This window comes from Ctenopharyngodon idella, chromosome 11 (genome assembly GCF_019924925.1).
Source record: "Ctenopharyngodon idella isolate HZGC_01 chromosome 11, HZGC01, whole genome shotgun sequence".
NCBI classification, from domain to species: Eukaryota; Metazoa; Chordata; class Actinopteri; order Cypriniformes; family Xenocyprididae; genus Ctenopharyngodon; species Ctenopharyngodon idella.
In genome coordinates, this window is record NC_067230.1 from 20,780,374 (window position 1) to 20,797,400 (window position 17,027).

The 17,027-nt window shown below is 37.0% G+C and overlaps 2 protein-coding genes across 3 annotated transcripts; both read left to right on the forward strand.

Moving 5' to 3' along the window:
- The first annotated feature begins 3 nt into the window (after positions 1–3).
- Positions 4–4,685, forward strand: cxxc1b (CXXC finger protein 1b). The gene is made up of 14 exons (XM_051913289.1): positions 4–219; positions 655–770; positions 869–969; positions 1,096–1,220; positions 1,899–2,054; positions 2,129–2,266; positions 2,476–2,586; positions 2,677–2,855; positions 3,254–3,461; positions 3,595–3,705; positions 3,821–3,870; positions 3,988–4,084; positions 4,182–4,334; positions 4,415–4,685. The coding sequence occupies exons 1-14, from the start codon at positions 217–219 to the stop codon at positions 4,559–4,561; spliced, it is 1,695 nt and encodes a 564-aa protein (XP_051769249.1). The 5' UTR covers positions 4–216; the 3' UTR covers positions 4,562–4,685.
- Positions 4,686–7,743: 3,058 nt separating this feature from the next.
- Positions 7,744–16,749, forward strand: mbd1b (methyl-CpG binding domain protein 1b). Of its 2 annotated transcripts, none has more exons than XM_051912839.1 (17): positions 7,744–7,844; positions 8,319–8,868; positions 8,969–9,106; positions 9,201–9,324; positions 11,031–11,392; positions 11,493–11,575; positions 11,700–11,731; positions 11,835–12,005; positions 12,790–12,852; positions 12,938–12,970; positions 13,058–13,138; positions 13,368–13,532; positions 14,096–14,320; positions 14,412–14,486; positions 14,688–14,783; positions 15,216–15,368; positions 15,457–16,749. In XM_051912839.1, the coding sequence occupies exons 2-17, from the start codon at positions 8,348–8,350 to the stop codon at positions 15,925–15,927; spliced, it is 2,793 nt and encodes a 930-aa protein (XP_051768799.1). In that variant the 5' UTR covers positions 7,744–7,844; positions 8,319–8,347; the 3' UTR covers positions 15,928–16,749. The 2 variants fall into 2 exon arrangements, with proteins under 2 accessions (XP_051768799.1, XP_051768798.1); XM_051912838.1 differs by lacking the exon at positions 7,744–7,844 and adding an exon at positions 7,892–8,222.
- Positions 16,750–17,027: the final 278 nt, after the last annotated feature.

A 17,027-nucleotide genomic window follows, 5' to 3' on the forward strand; every position in this document is an offset into this window, starting at 1 on the left:
TCAACCCTCTGCTCACACAGAATCGAAACAACGCTGTTAGCCACTGCCCACGGTAACAATTCGGTTTGTAGTATTGCTGCATTTCCTAGTTTTTGTGGGATTTTTTTTTTACTGATATTAAGGTCGGATCATTCCGAAGATTTACGTGTTCATGCAGTGAGACAATATCTTAATTCGCTCTGTTTGATCGGATCTTCTAGAAGGCGGGGAGCAGCCATGGTAAGTCTGCTATTATGATTTGATAGCATGTTAGCTCCGGCTTGAGCAGTCAAAATAATGCAAAATTAGTTATCTAAAAACGATTGGTGCAAATAAAAGAACGAATTATTTATTTAACTAGTTATATTGTAAACCAACAATAGATTTTCTTAGCTAGTTCGTTTATTTTCTCTCTATTAAATGTGCTGTCATGCTAATATGTATTGTTATTCACTGATGTTGAACTGTGGCCAAAACAATTGTTTGTTTTAAATGGATATCTAACTTGATGTTTTTTATTGTTATTGTTTATTATTTTTAATTTCGGCTGTAGAATGTCATGTAAACATTGTTATTGAAGCACGATAATCTTTTGAGGTTGATATTTCCATTGAGTGTGTCTTGCAGTTGATATATTTGTAAACAGTTTTCATTGTATTGTCTCTGTCTTCATAGGACAGCGAGATGTCTGATATGGACCAGACTCCAGCTATGGACAACACTGTAGTAGATGGAGAGAATGCTCCTCTCTACTGCATTTGTCGAAAACCAGACATAAACTGCTTCATGATGTAAGACAAATCTCTCCAAACATGCTTTCACAAAGAATATGTATGTGTCCAAACTGAGAGCTTAATTTGGATCAAATCTTTTTTTTTTTCCCCCACAGCGGTTGTGACAACTGCAATGAGTGGTTCCATGGTCACTGTATAAATGTGACAGAGAAGATGGCCAAAGCTATCAGGGAGTGGTACTGCCAACAGTGTCAGAGTCAGTGATTAATGACTTAAAATATTTAAACATGCACTTTATCATATTATAAGTTGTGTTACAAATATCAGTTAATTTTAATATACATAATACTAATAGGATTCTAATATATTTCTTATCTCTTAGAAATGGATCCGTCTCTTTCAATACGTTACCGGAAAAAGAATCGTGATAAAGACAATGAGCCAGAAAGGGTTGAAAAACGATCCAGCACTCCAGAGTACAAGATCGATAAGCGCCGTGGTTCTAAAGTTAGTGTTTCTTCAGTTTGTTCTTATATCTTAGTTTGCTTGTTATGCACTCTGCACTTTCTCTATTGCATTATTGGTGGGCAGTTTGACAGAATTTTATATGGAAAATAGGTTACACGGGCGCACTTTATTTTACAGTGTGTACTTGCAGTGTACTTAAGAAAATACTGGGTAATATAAGGTAACTACAGGGGTTAAGGTTAGGTTTAGTGGTACGTTCAGGGTTAGTACCTAGTTATTGTAATTAGTACATCTTATTTACATGGGGAACAGGACTGTAAAATAAAGTGCTACCGGTTACACATTATTTCAAAGTGCCCTTGTTACAGTGTAAATATCCAATTAAGTAATGAGTAATAGTAATTAACAACATGTACTTACTATATGGTTATGGTTAGGGTTTGGTTTAGGGTTAGCTGCATGTTATTATTGCTGTTATTACTATAATAATTACATGTAACTTGTTTAACAGGGACACTGTAAAACAGATAGATAGATTGATTGATTAATTAGCATTTTAAATGACCCAGCCATATACTGAACATACCTTATAACTTTCATGAAGTCATTAAACCTGAACGTATAATATAGGAATTTATCAGAATAATTTATAATTATTACATTTATTAGTGCTAATATAGTACAATATAATAGTATGGTCCTCAAATCGCGTTCCAGGTGAAGCGATCTGCCCGTATGTGTGGTGAATGTGAACCCTGCACTAGGACTGAAGACTGTGGTCATTGTGACTTCTGTAAAGACATGAAGAAATTTGGAGGCCCAAACAAGATTCGTCAGAAATGTCGTCTAAGGCAGTGTGTCGTCCGTGCTCGGGTGAGTGCCTTTATATAGGTGGTTTATTATGTAGTTTTTGTTTTGATGTTAACTCTTTCTCGTTGTTTTTGCAGAAAATGCTACGTGTTCGAGATGAGGAGTTTTCTCTGCGTGAGAGGAAGGACAATATAATGCACAGAGATAGACGATACTTAGATGATTACGACGAGAACGATATGGAGCCATATGAGCACTACAAGGACAGAAATGCGGTAACGACTAATAGCTATAGCTCAACCACAACCACTTAGTGTATATATCTATACATTCATTTGAACTCTTGACAAGTTATAAGAGTTTTTTTTCTTTAACATGAGTATGTTTGAGATTTGCTTGTTAGGGATGATGCTTTAGGTCTCTGCATTCAAACATAAATCTCATCCTTCTCTCTGTTCTTTCTGTTTTTGTTTTTTTTTTTTAGTCATGGGGCAGTGATGATGATGAAGACGGCCCAGTTTACAGTCCTGTCCCACGGAAGAAAGCTATAAAAGTCAAGCACGTTAAGAGGAGAGACAAGAAATTTGACAAAAAGGTACAATGAGGAAGAGAGTGCTTAAAGCATTATAGATTTTTGGATTGCATTTAAGATATAGTTTTTGTTAATTGTGCTCCTCTTTTACAGAAAGAGTCCCGTCGCCACAAGCAGAAACAGAAGCACCGTGATCGTTTGCGACACAGTGAGAGGGGAGACGGCAGACATGGAGGAGACACGCAACAGTGCCTGGGGCCGAACTGTATTGAGCCGGCACGTCCAAACTCAAAATACTGCTCTGAGGACTGCGGCATGAAGCTGGCTGCCAAGTAGGTTATTTCATTAAGGTCGGAATGAAACAGAAGTTACGATAGTCTTTTCTTTCTTACGATAGTGAAATGGCGTTTTGAACAAGAAAAAATGTAGGGTGGGACTTGATTTTGTCCATCGGGTATTAATTGGATCTTTGAAACGTTTGCTGTGATCTCATGTGAGTGATTGTCCCGACCTCATACCGAAAAGTGATGTCACTGCAAGAGGGATGGAAGGTTACTTTGATTAAAGATAAATCGGATACATAGTTTATAATAAAAACAAGAAATTTAGATTTTATGGTGACTTTAAGTGCAGCCAACTAGCATTCAACAATCGCGTAATGTTAAACCAACACCAGTTTAATGTATTTTCAAAAGATTGGATTGATTTATTGATATGCCGATCTGTGCAGCCGGATCTATGAGATCCTCCCGCAGCGAATCCAGCAGTGGCAGCAGAGCCCCTGCGTCGCTGAAGAACAGGGCAAAAAACAGCTGGAGCGCATCCGCAGGGAGCAGCAGGCTGCACGGATGCGCCTCGCAGAGATGGAGCGTCGCTTCCACGAACTCGAGGGCATCATTGCCAAAGCCAAGCAGCAGGTGGTCCAACAGGATGAGGATGTGAGTTTCCAGTAATGCTTTCTCATGCTAATGTCATTTAGATTTTATAGAATAGAACTGGTTAGAGATGAAATTTGTGAGTTTCAGCGTTCTTGTCATATTTATTAGTGTAAGCTAATGTCCTTTCTTGCAGGTGAATGAAACGGACAGTGAGGACACAGACCTTCAGATATTCTGTGTGTCCTGCAGTCACCCCGTCAACCCCAAGGTGGCGCTGAGGCATATGGAGAGGTGTTATGCCAAGGTCAATATATGTTGTTGTTTTTTTTGAGCCCAGTTATTGGTTACTGATTTATGATCACACTGAACATTGAAAATTGAATTGTGCTATACTAATGCTTGGTTTATTATTTTAACAGTATGAAAGCCAGACCTCTTTCGGTTCCATTTTCCCAACCAGAATAGAAGGGTAAGAGAGATATATTTGAAATTATTATGATCCAGTACAGCAATTTGTTTGAATGTCCCTGAATATCTTAGAGAAAACTATTTTATATATATATATAATTTCTTTTTATTCTATTAGGGCAACAAGACTCTTCTGTGATGTGTACAACCCTCAGAGTAAAACATACTGCAAGAGACTCCAAGTTTTATGTCCAGAACATTCCAGAGACCCAAAGGTGAGAGTCTTGCCAGAATTCTGCTTAGACTAAACTAAAATCACTTCATAAATTGATTTGTGTTCAATATATCTCTTTTCTGCTTTTCTGTTCTCAGGTCCCAGCAGATGAGGTATGTGGATGTCCACTAGTGCGTAACGTGTTTGAGCCGACTGGAGAGTACTGCAGGGTCTCGAAACGCAAGTGCAACAAGCATTACTGCTGGGAGAAGCTCAGACGGGCGGAGGTGGACCTGGAGCGTGTCAGAGTGGTCAGTTAAGTTCTTCAAAACTTATTGTCATTGTAGTCTTAATTTATTTTTATGTGCTCATATTTTTCCCCTCTGAACAGTGGTACAAGCTGGATGAGTTGTTTGAACAAGAACGCAATGTGAGGACGGCCATGACCAACAGAGCAGGACTACTGGCCCTCATGCTCCACCAGACCATCCAGCATGACCCCCTGACCACTGACCTCCGCAGCAACAAAGACAGATAGCCATATGAACTATCAGTGCTCACTTAAAAATCATTTGTTTATATTTGTATACTTTTCATATTGTATATTTGTCACTATTTGGACAGTCATTCATAATAAACATATTCCTCATGTGTCTCCTTCAGTCTGTATTGATTAATTTTAGGGATGCACTGAAGATTTTCTGAAGACAGAAATACATCTCTTCAGAGTCTCTGTCCCCGTCCCTTGTCTGTGTTAACGTCTTCGTAATATTTCCATGCCAATAACATTTTGCGAAATTATTGCAAGTTCTTGTGCAAGTCCAGGACAGAGATCAGCCAACATAAAAAGAAAAAACGGTTCTGATTGATGGCCGGACAATATATATATATGTCATACATCATACAGGGGTTGGACAATGAAACTGAAACACCATGTTTTAGACCACAATTTATTAGTGTGGTGTAGGGCCTCCTTTTGAAGCCAATACGGCATCAAATTGTCTTGGGAATGACAGATACAAGTCCTGAACAGTGGCCAGGTCACTATGCGATGCTGGTTGGGGAAAACATTTCCTGACTCGCCCCCACCAAAACACAGCAAAGTGGCTCGATAATATTTAGATCTGGTGACTATGCAAGCCATAGGAGATGTTCAACTTCACTTTCATGTTCATCAAACCATTCTGTCACCAGTTTTGTGTGTATATTGGTGCATTATCATCCACGGTCCCAACTTCAGGGTATAATGTTTGAACATGGTCGTTCAGAATGGTTCGGTAGTAAGGGAATGCCATGATATTGCAGTCCAAACCATCACTGATCCACCCCATGCTTCACTCTGGGCAGCAACAGTCCAGGTGTTAAGCCTCTTTAGGGCTTCTGCACACGGTTGTGGGCAAGACAGTGAAGGTGGACTCATCAGAGAACAATTCATGTTTTAAATTGTCCACAGCCCAAGATTCCCTTTGCTGGCACGACTGAACTCGAAGTTTAGCATTGGCACGAGTGTCCAAATGTTTGGCTGTAGCAGCCCGACTGTAATTGATTCTGTGGAGCTCCCGACGAACAGTTTTGGTGGAAACGGGAGACTCGAGGTGCGCATTTAATTCTACAGTGATTTGGGCAGCTGTGTTTTTATGTTTTTTGGATACAATCCGGGTTAGTATCCGGACATCCCTTTCAGACAGCTTCCTCTTGCGTAGGCAGTTACTCCTGTTGGATGTGGTTCGTCCTTCGTGGAGGTATGCCGACATTACCCTGGATACCGTGGCTCTCGATACACCACAAAGAATAGCTGTCCTGGTCACAGATGCGCAAGCAGGACGCGCACCAACAATTTGTCCTCTTTTGAATTCTGATATGTCTCCCATTATGTTGTGTGAACTCTAATATTTTATAAATTGCAGCTGTGCTATAGACCGTCTTCACAATAGAGGCTGACTTTCGCCATCCCCTTATTCACTGAACTATCCGTTCCACCTTAAAAATGTTGGACGTGAAACCATCCTCCTCAATGCTTTGGCAATATTTTTTTAAGGAACAGTTGCGCCAGAATTATTGGCCAGTGTTTCCGTTTCATTGTCCAACCCCTGTGACCCCCCTAGCTAAGGTCACATAAATATTAAATGAATTGTAAATATTTTATTTATTATATACATTATTCTAGACATTTTTTGACTTCATGACTCTAATATATTATAATGAGCGAATGGAGATTTTCTAAAACACAAATAAAAGTGACAACTGAGGGCAGTTGCCGTGACAACTACAGCGCGTCTTCAGTAAACACAGAGGACACTTGTCTCTCTCTTGCTTATTTACTAAAAAGGTTAGTAAAATGATCAAATGTCAGAAAAATGTAATTCACATCGTTTACTGTCCAATTAATGTTTTTCAATTAGATATATATTCCATTAGTAACTTTAAAGTAGTTAAGTCATTCAGAAGTTTACTAGAGTTAAGCTTCACATCGAATTTGAAGTAGACTACCGGTACTACCGGTCAAAAGTTTGGAAACATTACTATTTTTAATAGTATTTTTAATTTTTAATATACTTTAAAATATAATTTATTTCTGTGATGCAAAGCTGAATTGTCAGCATCATTACTCCAGTCTTCAGTGTCACATGATCCTTCAGAAATCATTGTAATATGCTGATTTATTATCAATGTTGGAAACAGTTGTGCTGCTTAATATTATTTTATAACCTGTGATACTTTTTCAGGATTCTTTGATGAATAAAAAGTTAATATCAGCGTTTATTTAAAATAGAAATCTTTTGTAACAATATACACTACCGTTCAAAAGTTTGGGGTCAGTAATTTTTTTCTTTCTTTTTTTTTTTTTTGAAAGAAATGAATACTTTTATTCAGCACGGATGTATTAAATTGATAAAAAGTGATAGTAAAGGTTTATATTTTGAATAAATGCTGTTCTTTTTAACCTTTTATTCATCAGTGAATCCTGAAAAAAGTATCACAGGTTCCAAAAAAATATTAAGCAGCACAACTGTTTTCAACATTGATAATAAATCAGCATATTACAATGATTTCTGAAGGATCATGTGACACTGAAGACTGGAGTAATGATGCTGAAAATTCAGCTTTGCATCAGAGAAATAAATTATATTTCAAAGTATATTAAAATAGAAAAACATAATTTTAAATTATAATAATATTTCACAATATTATTGTTTTTTCCTGTATTTATTATGAAATAAATGCAGCCTTAATGAGCATAAGAGACTTTGTTCAAAAACATTAAAAATAGTAATGTTTCCAAACTTTTGACCGGTAGTGTATATATATATATATATATATATATATATATAAATGATGTTTTTACTTTTCTGATTTCAGTTTGCAATAAGAGTTGTGTGAAAGGCTACATAAGACTAGCCTACATAAGATTTATTTGTTTGTTTGCTTATTTGTTTTATTGAGTGTTTATATAAACACATTTTATTTTAAAACATTGTTTATGAAAAGCAAAAAATACAAAAATGGCAAAATTATGAGACTGATGCTACTCTTTCAGCTTTTCACGCAAATTTTTACGCTGATAAAGTAATTTGTACATAAGATAGACATACATAAGATCTGTTGTGTAGCAGTACAACGAACAGAACGGCAGATAAATGAAATATAAGTAAATGATAAATCAAGCTACGCAACATATCTTTGTGTGACGTGATAAGAGAGCTTTAATTTATTCGAATGCTTGAGTCACGTGTTTCCGGGTTACAACAGCACTTCCGGCTTCTATCCTGTATCTGTTATTTAAAATATATCAATGTGAGGGCTCGTTAAGGGGTTCACAGGTAGGTTTTTAAAATGGCGAAGTTGTATTTATGACCTTTAGTTCAAGCGAACCATTAAAAACAGCAAATAATCTCGTTAAACCTTAGTATCTAGTGTTACTTACTATCATTTCACGCTTGCTAACACTTTAGCCACCACGCTAAATATTGGCGCTAATACGTGTTAGGCTGTGTCTCAAAACCTACTGTGCTGACTACCTAGAGAATATTTTGCGCATCAAAACTCGTGCTTTTATAAATAAAACGATTGGTCCCTATAGGCAAAGCAACAATAGGAAGCCAACTGACCGATGGATACAATTGCAGGTGTCTTGAGCTGAATGCAAAACACATTGCAAAGAGGGTATTCAGATAATTCGACTTTCAGATGGACAAAAAGTAGATGTTTATTTCCTTTGCCTTTCAGTTATGTAAGCCAAGGATTGTTTGCTGTTCGAAACACTGTATCTCTACTAATGCTAATGCTTATTGCAGCTCAAATAAGAAGAACAGGCTTTAATAACATGGAGACAGAGGAAGTAGCAGCTGAGGTACCTGCAGAACCAACAACTGAAGTAAAAGATGCAAATGCAGAGGAAAACAAAGAACCTGTACCTGCAGAGCCAGCATCCGAAGTAAAAGATGCAAATACAGAGGAAAACAAAGAACCTGTGCCTGCAGAACTAATATTGGAAGTAAAAGATGATAATACAGAGGAAAACAAAGAACCTGAACCTGCCGAACCAACATCCGAAGTAAAAGATGCAACTACAGAGGATAACAAAGAACCTACGACAAGCACAGACATTCAGGACCATGTGACGGACAAAAACAAAGAGGAAGCTGTAACCGAAATGAAAGGCGAGTCTTCAAAAGATGTCGACAAACCTCCTTGTGACTGGCTGGAGCCACTTGAAGAAGACTGTGAAGACGCTGATTCCCAGAGCGTCGATGGAGAAGTAGAGAGCCTTGCTGGTAGTGAGTGGAGTGGGAGTGTGGTTAGTGTTTTGAAAAGCACTGGAGAGAGAGGTGGCAGAGGTGGAGGGTATGTACATGACCTGGATTTTTCCTCACATCAAACTTTTATTGATTAAAAAGCTCATTGTTTGAGCTAAAACAGATGTATGTTTTTCTTTTTCATCTAGGAGACCTAGACGAAGAACACAGTTAGAGGCAGATGAAGGCTGGGAAGATTGTCCGTCGTTGGGGGAAGGATGGAAACGCAAGCAGGTTTTTCGTCGGTCAGGCAACAGTGAAGGACGCAGTGATACATACTATATAAGGTATATTTAAAACAGTTGTTTTAAAATGTAACCTATACGACTAGCATAATGAGACTTTCATTTTGAATCACTGTTTATTTTGTTTCCCTTTCAGTCCAAGAGGTCACAAAGTAAGAAGTAGGGTTGAGCTTCTGAAACATATAAATGACTCTGTGGACCTCACAAATTTTGATTTTAAAACAGGCCAATTTCTTGGTGACGGGCCTCGAAGAAGAAAGGTGAGGAGATATTCAGCAAACTCTTTTATTTTTTGTTAAAGGGATAGTTTACCCAATAATGAAAATTCTGGCATCATTTACTGTTCCAAACCTGTATACATTTCTTTGTTCTGCAGTACACAAAGGAAGATATTTGGAAGAATGTTTGTAACCAAGCAGATCTCACCCCCCCCCATTGACTACCATATTATTATTATTATTTTTTCTACTATAGTAGTCAATTGGGGGTGAGATCTGCTTGGTTACAAACATTCTTCCAAATTTCTGCCTTTGTGTACTGCAGAACAACGAAATGTACACAGGTTTGGAACAGTAAATGATGCCAGAATTTTCATTTTTGGGTGAACTATCTCTTTAAGTCACCTTGATTTATATAATGCTTTATACAATACACATGGTTTCAAAGCAGCTTCACAGAAATAAACCGGATAATGACAGAATCAATGAGCACTTTTACATGCACACCAGTACACAAAAATCAGCTTATTGAAATAACCCGTTGTCCGGGTTTACATGCAAACCAATAACACAAGTAAACTGCGTTTACATGACTTTATTAATAAATCAGGGTATTTCCTGGTAGTGACATCAAAATGTAATTATTTGTGTATCTGACTCTGGAGTATTTCATTTGTTATCTCGGTTGTGATGTTAAATAAAGCATTAAAACCTGAGGAAGATTATTGCAACATGTCAGCGAGAAATTTACAGCTCATATATTATCCTCTCATGCAGTTACAGATGCAGCATTTTGACTGAACCACTTCTGCTGCATGAGATGAGAACAAATTTTTATAATTCTTAGAGTCAAGAAAGAGTCTGAGTTTGCGATATATTTCCTCCTCCCTTATTGTAAAACGTTTACTCTGTTTAGATACACTTAAATCCGCAATAAGGACTTGTCACATATCACACGTGCACTTCAATAAGCCAATAGAAAGCAGGTTAATGCGTTTACATGCTGGGCGAGATCGGTGTAAGGGGCAAAAATCTAGATGATGATGATCGGTTTATGCTTAAGCCGTTTATGACCTTACTCCCATAAAGGAAAACGGGTAAACGCGTTTACATGACCACATACATAGTCGGTTTATTACGCATAATTGGCTTAAAGGGATAGTTCACCCAAAAATGAAAATTCTGTCATCATTTACTCACCCTGTTGTTCCAAACCTGTATAAATTTCTTTGTTCTGATGAACACAAAGGAAGATATTTTGAAGAATGTGGGAAACTGAACAGTTTTGGGGCACCGTTGACTTCCATAGTATTTTTTTTTTTTTTCATTTGTGTTCAACAGAACAAAGAAATTTATACAGGTTTGGAACAACTTGAGGGTGAGCAAATGATGACAGAATTTTCATTTTTGGGTGAACTATCCCTTTAAGAACGTGCATGTAAATGCACTCGATGCAAACTTCATCAAATATGAGTCAAATTCTGCTTTTAAAGCAGCTCTACAGAAGACAATAGTGTCATTATTCACATCAAGTTAGTGTTGATTCATTTCAATAACAATGTCGATGTTGTTGTAAAATTCATTAATTTATGAAACAAATTTGATTCAGCTATAAAGCAGCTCTATAGGAGACAATAGTGTCATCATACAGCTTAATTCAGATCAATTCTTATCGGATAGTGTCAGTGCAGTTTATTTCTGCTTTATTCACATTTTTCCCAATAATGCCTACATTCTGGTACCCATAGAGAAGGAGAATGGATTCTCCTATGGCACACTATGGCAGCTCTTCTGCACCCAGTTTTCCAAATGAATTAACGGATGCAGGTGGCACGGGCCGCAGTCCAGGATCGTCTGTAAGTCTCAGCTGTGCTACTGTTCCAAAGTTGAGCTCATATTCCATCCAAAAGGGTGCGAATACCGTGACCCCACAGAAATGCAGTACCTTTACTAGTCCTGGGACAAATACCACTTTACCGAAAGCTGCCACTCAGCCTCCTGTTGATCTGACTGGAGGGGCTGCAAATCCAACTGCTCGTCCCTTTGTTGGTTCAGCGTCTGCAGATAGGCCCGTCAATGGTACCGGTGGAGCTGCACAAAACTTGTTTGGGTAGGCAGTGCCTTTTCTTTTTCTTATACTATAGCATAAATGTCAAAATCAGTGGTGTGAATGTCTTTCTTCATGTCATTCTCATTTTGGTTGTCCTCAGCATCTGCGAGAGATGTAATAAAACCTTTAATTATGAAGAGGGACAAACTATGTGCCAGAACTGCAGGCTAGAGGTTAACGCATGTAAGTCAAAAGTATTTTTAGCATTACATTCAGTTTTGTGAGCACAGGTTATTAAGCAATATTTATCATATTTTTTTTTGGCTATTGTTGTTCCTTTGGTGATTGTTTTTTTCTGTTGGTTTAGCAATAGTGAGACGCAGAAAACCCTACAAAAAGGTATGTTTGTTTAAAGCTTATGTGGTGTTATTCAATGTATTGCCTTACAAATAAAAAGACATTTATTTGTGTGTTTTTTTGTTGTTGTTGTTGTTGTGCTTAGTGGGCTCCATGTGGCCGATGCCGGGCGTGCCAAACTGCAGTGGACTGCGGAAAATGTGTTAGTTGCAGAAATGGTCGACTACGCCAACGACTTAATATCCACTCCCGGAAAGTTGTTAAATGTCGCAAACGGAAGTGTTTGCACCCCATCCGTAAGGACAGGGGTGGAAAGGTACAGTGGTTAAATTCAGATTTATTTATTTTCATTTTTCAGAGAGCAGATATCTAAATTTGTGTAAGAATATAATCTACAATTGTTACCCAGAAAGTATTTGTACCCTTGGCCACACTTGCAATATATGAATGCCATTGGATTAGATAATATACAGAATAGCAGAATAATAATTTATTTCTGTGATGGCAAAGCTGAATATTCAGCATCATTACTCCAGTCTTCAATGTCATGTGATCCTTCAGAAATCATTCTAATATGATGATTTGGTGCTCAAGAAACATTTCTTAGTATCAATGTTGAAAACAGTTGTGCTGCTTAATGTTTTTGTGGAAAATGTGGTACATTTTTACTTAGTATACTTTTATGAATAGAAAATAAAAAACAGCATTTATTTGTAATGGAAAACTCTGCTTTCACTTTTGATCAAATTAATGCATCCTTACTGAATAAAAGTATTAATCTCTTAAAAAAAAAAAAAAAAAAAAAATGTAGTGTCCAGTTCTCACTATTAACTATGACTCTTTCCTAATTACTGCTTATTAATAGTTAGTAAAGTAGTTGTTAAGTAGAATATGGTCATAATGCATTATGTGCTTTATAAGTACTAATAAACAGCCAATATCCTAGTAATATGCATGCTAATAAGCAACTAGTTAGTAGTGAGAATTGGACCTTAAACTAAAGTGTTTTCAAACTTTTGAACGGTAGTGTATATGAAGATTTACCTTTTGTCTAATAATTAAATAAGTCATTTAAGTACCCATTTTTATCTAATCCACAGACGTCAGATGTGCAGTTTTTAAACACTGCTGGATCACTGAGCACAGCTTCATATATTTCAAAAGTGAGGAAAAAAACTTTTCCATTCACACAGCACACTATTACTTCATTATGCTTGTAAAAAGCTTTAATCATTCATTATTTTTCAGCCCTCAGTCTCAGAGGAATTTGAGGACTCTCAGGTAACAGTCTTTTAAATAATCTGTCAGAAGTAATCTGAGGGATTGTTGTAAAACAACTATATCTAAATGTTGTTTTCCTGTGAGCAGAGCTCCTATCTGCAGTACAGTGATTCAGAGGATCTGTCTATGTTCTTTGGGGGTAATGATGGTGACAATGGCCTGGATGAGGTAGAGTTGTAGCTACACTGCAGTAGCATTATCCATGTGCCTTGATCACAGATATGCACATAGACAACAAAGAAGAACAACAAAGTATTTATTGCCTTCATAGATTTTTATGAAGGTTGAGGCTAAAGCTGCAAACATTTAATACAGTCAGACACAATTAGAGACTTAAAATAATGTCCTTAATACTTTTTAAGTAGTTTTTTAAAAAAATGTATCACTTGATTTGCAGATGGGTGTACCTAAGGTGCGTCGCCGTTCCTGCGGGAAGTGTAAAGGCTGCGTTCGCCGCACAGACTGTGGAAGCTGTGATTTTTGCATGGACAAACCCAAGTTTGGAGGCAGAAATAAAAAAAGACAGAAATGCCGTCTACGACAGTGCCAAAGAGAGGCTATGGTGGGCTTCCGAAATATTATTTTGATTGTATTATGTATCTTTATTTATTTTAGTTTTCACCTTTTTATATGAATTGGAATATTGTTGTATGGTGCATTATTTTACTTTTAGTTCTACTAGATTTAGAATTATTATCATATAATATTAATTGATTATATTATATTACACATGTTATTATATTTATTTATTTAAATAGTAAAACTCCATAATTTTTAACTAATTCATAGTCAGTTACTTTTATAATCTGGTCCCTTTTAATTATCAAAATAAATAAAAAACTTAAGTTTGAAAGGAACCAAGTACTGTTACTTGTTATGTGTATATTTGGTAGTTTGGATGACAATGTTGTAGCTAAAGATGTGTTCACTAAAAGAATTGTTTAGAAACTCAAGTTGTTTAGTGGAAAGAGAACCGTTAAATCCTTTCCGCTTCTTTGGTATTATTACCTGTATGTTATGTTTCTCATTTAGCTTTATTTTTTTCCTTCTGGTTGGGTGTATAAAAGTTATAGTGATGCTGACTATTGCACAAGAAGTGATAATCATGTCAACTGTGTTCAACAGAAGCATTTGCTGCCCATGGATGAGGCAGAGATGCTTTTTTCTCAGGGCTGGGTTACCCACGGCAGGCCACGTTACACGTATGGACGCGGTAGACCCAGGTCCAAAAAGTTGTGGGATTTCGAGGTTTCAGATAATGAGGCTGAACCGTATGTGCCAAAGGGTTCCTCGGGTGCTGGCCGGGTGATAAATCCAGACAGGCTCCTCCAGCCAAATTACAATGGAAAGGTATTCCAGTGGATTCCTTAAAGCATTATCGATTATTCCAGTTAGCTTTAGCCTGTTAGCTAGTTGTTGTTTTTTTCCTTGTTGATTTTAGGCTTACAGTTATACTGAAGTTCCAAACAGTCATATGATGAACAGCATCCCACTCTACAATCCACAAAAACTTGAGGTATGTTCTCGCCATAAAAATCAATATAATTCCCATATAATATTAATCAAGTCATCATAATTCTAAAAACGAATCCCAGAGAAGCTTTCCCTAGACGGAAATAAGCTTATTTGGTTGCCAGAATGCATCTTCCTATTGTTTGAACAGACCTATATAAATATGTTTGTATCACATTTCTTTCATCCCCTGTCTCTTGAGAAGATGAGAAGCCCCCAGATGCACATAGGACGGGCGGAGATGATCAAAGAAAATGGGCTTCAAGGCAGTGGCTTCAGTAGCAGAGCCCTTCTTTCTGTGGTAAGCTACTTATGCTTGTCTGTCTTAAGCTTAAACAAATAAAAACAAACAAAAAACAAAGATTAGCAAGTGTGAAATAAACCCTGAGGTGGCCTCTCACATTTGGATGGATGGTAAAAGTATCAGAATAATTTCAGGATTTTATATATAATATAATATAATATAATATAATATAATATAATATATAATATAATATATATATATATATATACATATACATATACATATACATACACATATATATATATATATATATATATATATATATATATATACATACACATATATACATTTTATATATATAATATACACACATACACACACACACACACATGTATGTATATTGTTCCGGTAGACATTGTCAATGAATTGCTTGCCTTGTTTGCTTGGTCTGATTAACCAGCTTTATTTGCATTTCCCATTTATTAATAGAGACCAGAGGTCTTTTCTGCAGCTAGATGCGATGCTACAGCAATTCCATCAAGCTATGCTGCGGAGAGTTTGAGGGAAGGTAATCGATCACAAGGTTCAGCAGGTCAGGAACCATTTCAAGAAGAGCAACAGGAGGGCGAGTCTTGTCCATCGGTAAGGAGCCGTTTTATGGATATTGTCCGAATCACATAATATTGAAGTCATTGGAGTAACAGTGATTTTGTACATCTGCCTTTTGCAGATCACTCAGATATTCAGCATGGCAGACAGCGACCCCACCATCCAAGGCATCGACATCAACCATGAACTGATGCCGCTCCTGAGATCTCTTCGTAGCATGGTGCTTCCCGTCCTCTGGTTCTGTGTTGTGGTGGATGGGCCTCGGTTACAGCTGATGCAGTGCTCCAAGAGCTCCACTATGGCAGACACCATAGTTCATATTGAGCCCAGCTTCCACTACCACATCAGCGTCCAGGGACAACCCCTGCTGCCCACCCACAAACTCTACGACAGCCACCCGTCTCGTCTCACCACAACAGAAGAGGTTGTTGCGCTCCTCGAGGACCTGGAAAGGTACTCTGTCTGCCAGGGCTCGGGGCACAAAGATTCAGCAAAAGAGCCTGTGCTTCCCGAGCGGGCAGCTACTTGTGACTTCCTCGTTTTCCCAGAGGCAGAACGCTGTGAAAAATGCAAAACTACACAAAGGGCATAGAGAGACTATTCAGCACATGGGGATTGGTCTTAAAATAATACATCTACTATTTTCTGATTTTTTTTTTTTTTTTTTTTTTTTTCTATTCCAGCCCACTTGTAAGATTAAATATCTTCCTACTCTAATATAAAAATATTAGAGCACCGTTTTTGTTTGTTTTTTTCTCAGAGAGATGCCACCATTACATTGACTGCTGAATCAATTTTTGGTTACTTTAATCCACAAATTATGAATGACATTACTTTCCACATTAACTGTTGACCACTAAACATAAAGATGTTTTTTGACCCTAGATTATGTGACACATGTTGGTACCCGCTCTGGCTAAGGATGTACATTGAATCCTGGTCATATAAATGGAGGTAGTGAATGGGCATGTTTTACACCATTAAACACCGATATCAGTTTAACTGTACATCTTGCCTTGCACTAAAGTTATAATAGTGCTTCACATCCATTTAGGTTTAATTCCTCACACCAATGATATCTGTACATGTTTTAATGCTTATGTACTTCTCAGGGGGGATTTTTCACAATGCATTAATCAGATGGAAGATCCATGTTTGTTAAAAGATTTAATATTTACTGTATTATATGGGGTGAGGCTGCTCTTTTGTTTTGGATAGACAATTTTGTACATAGTACAAGTGGTGGCAGAGAAATTAAATCAAATATAGTGAGAATGTTTTTATAAACATGTCTTTTGCTTTCCAGAATTTCTGTTTTTCGTTCATTACAAAACACTTTGAATTTGTTTGAATGTGCTTTCATATGAATAATCTGAATTTCCGTTTATTTAATAAATCATTATCTGTTGGATAACTGTCATTATGTGCTCAATATATACATATCACCATACTCCCCCAGTTAAACAGTAAATTTTGTACACGTTTTCTGAATTCTTGTTTAAATATGCTAATGAGGCATTATCTAATTAAAAATTCACTCATTTGCGTACATTTAAAGAACAGAAATCTGAACATTAAATAAAGCCAGATTCAAAATTCTTGTATCTTTTTGGTGACATACTAAAGGTTTTTACTGAAAGTTAATTTTTACCACGTTTTAGGAGCAAAATATTATGTAAATCCGTGCACAAT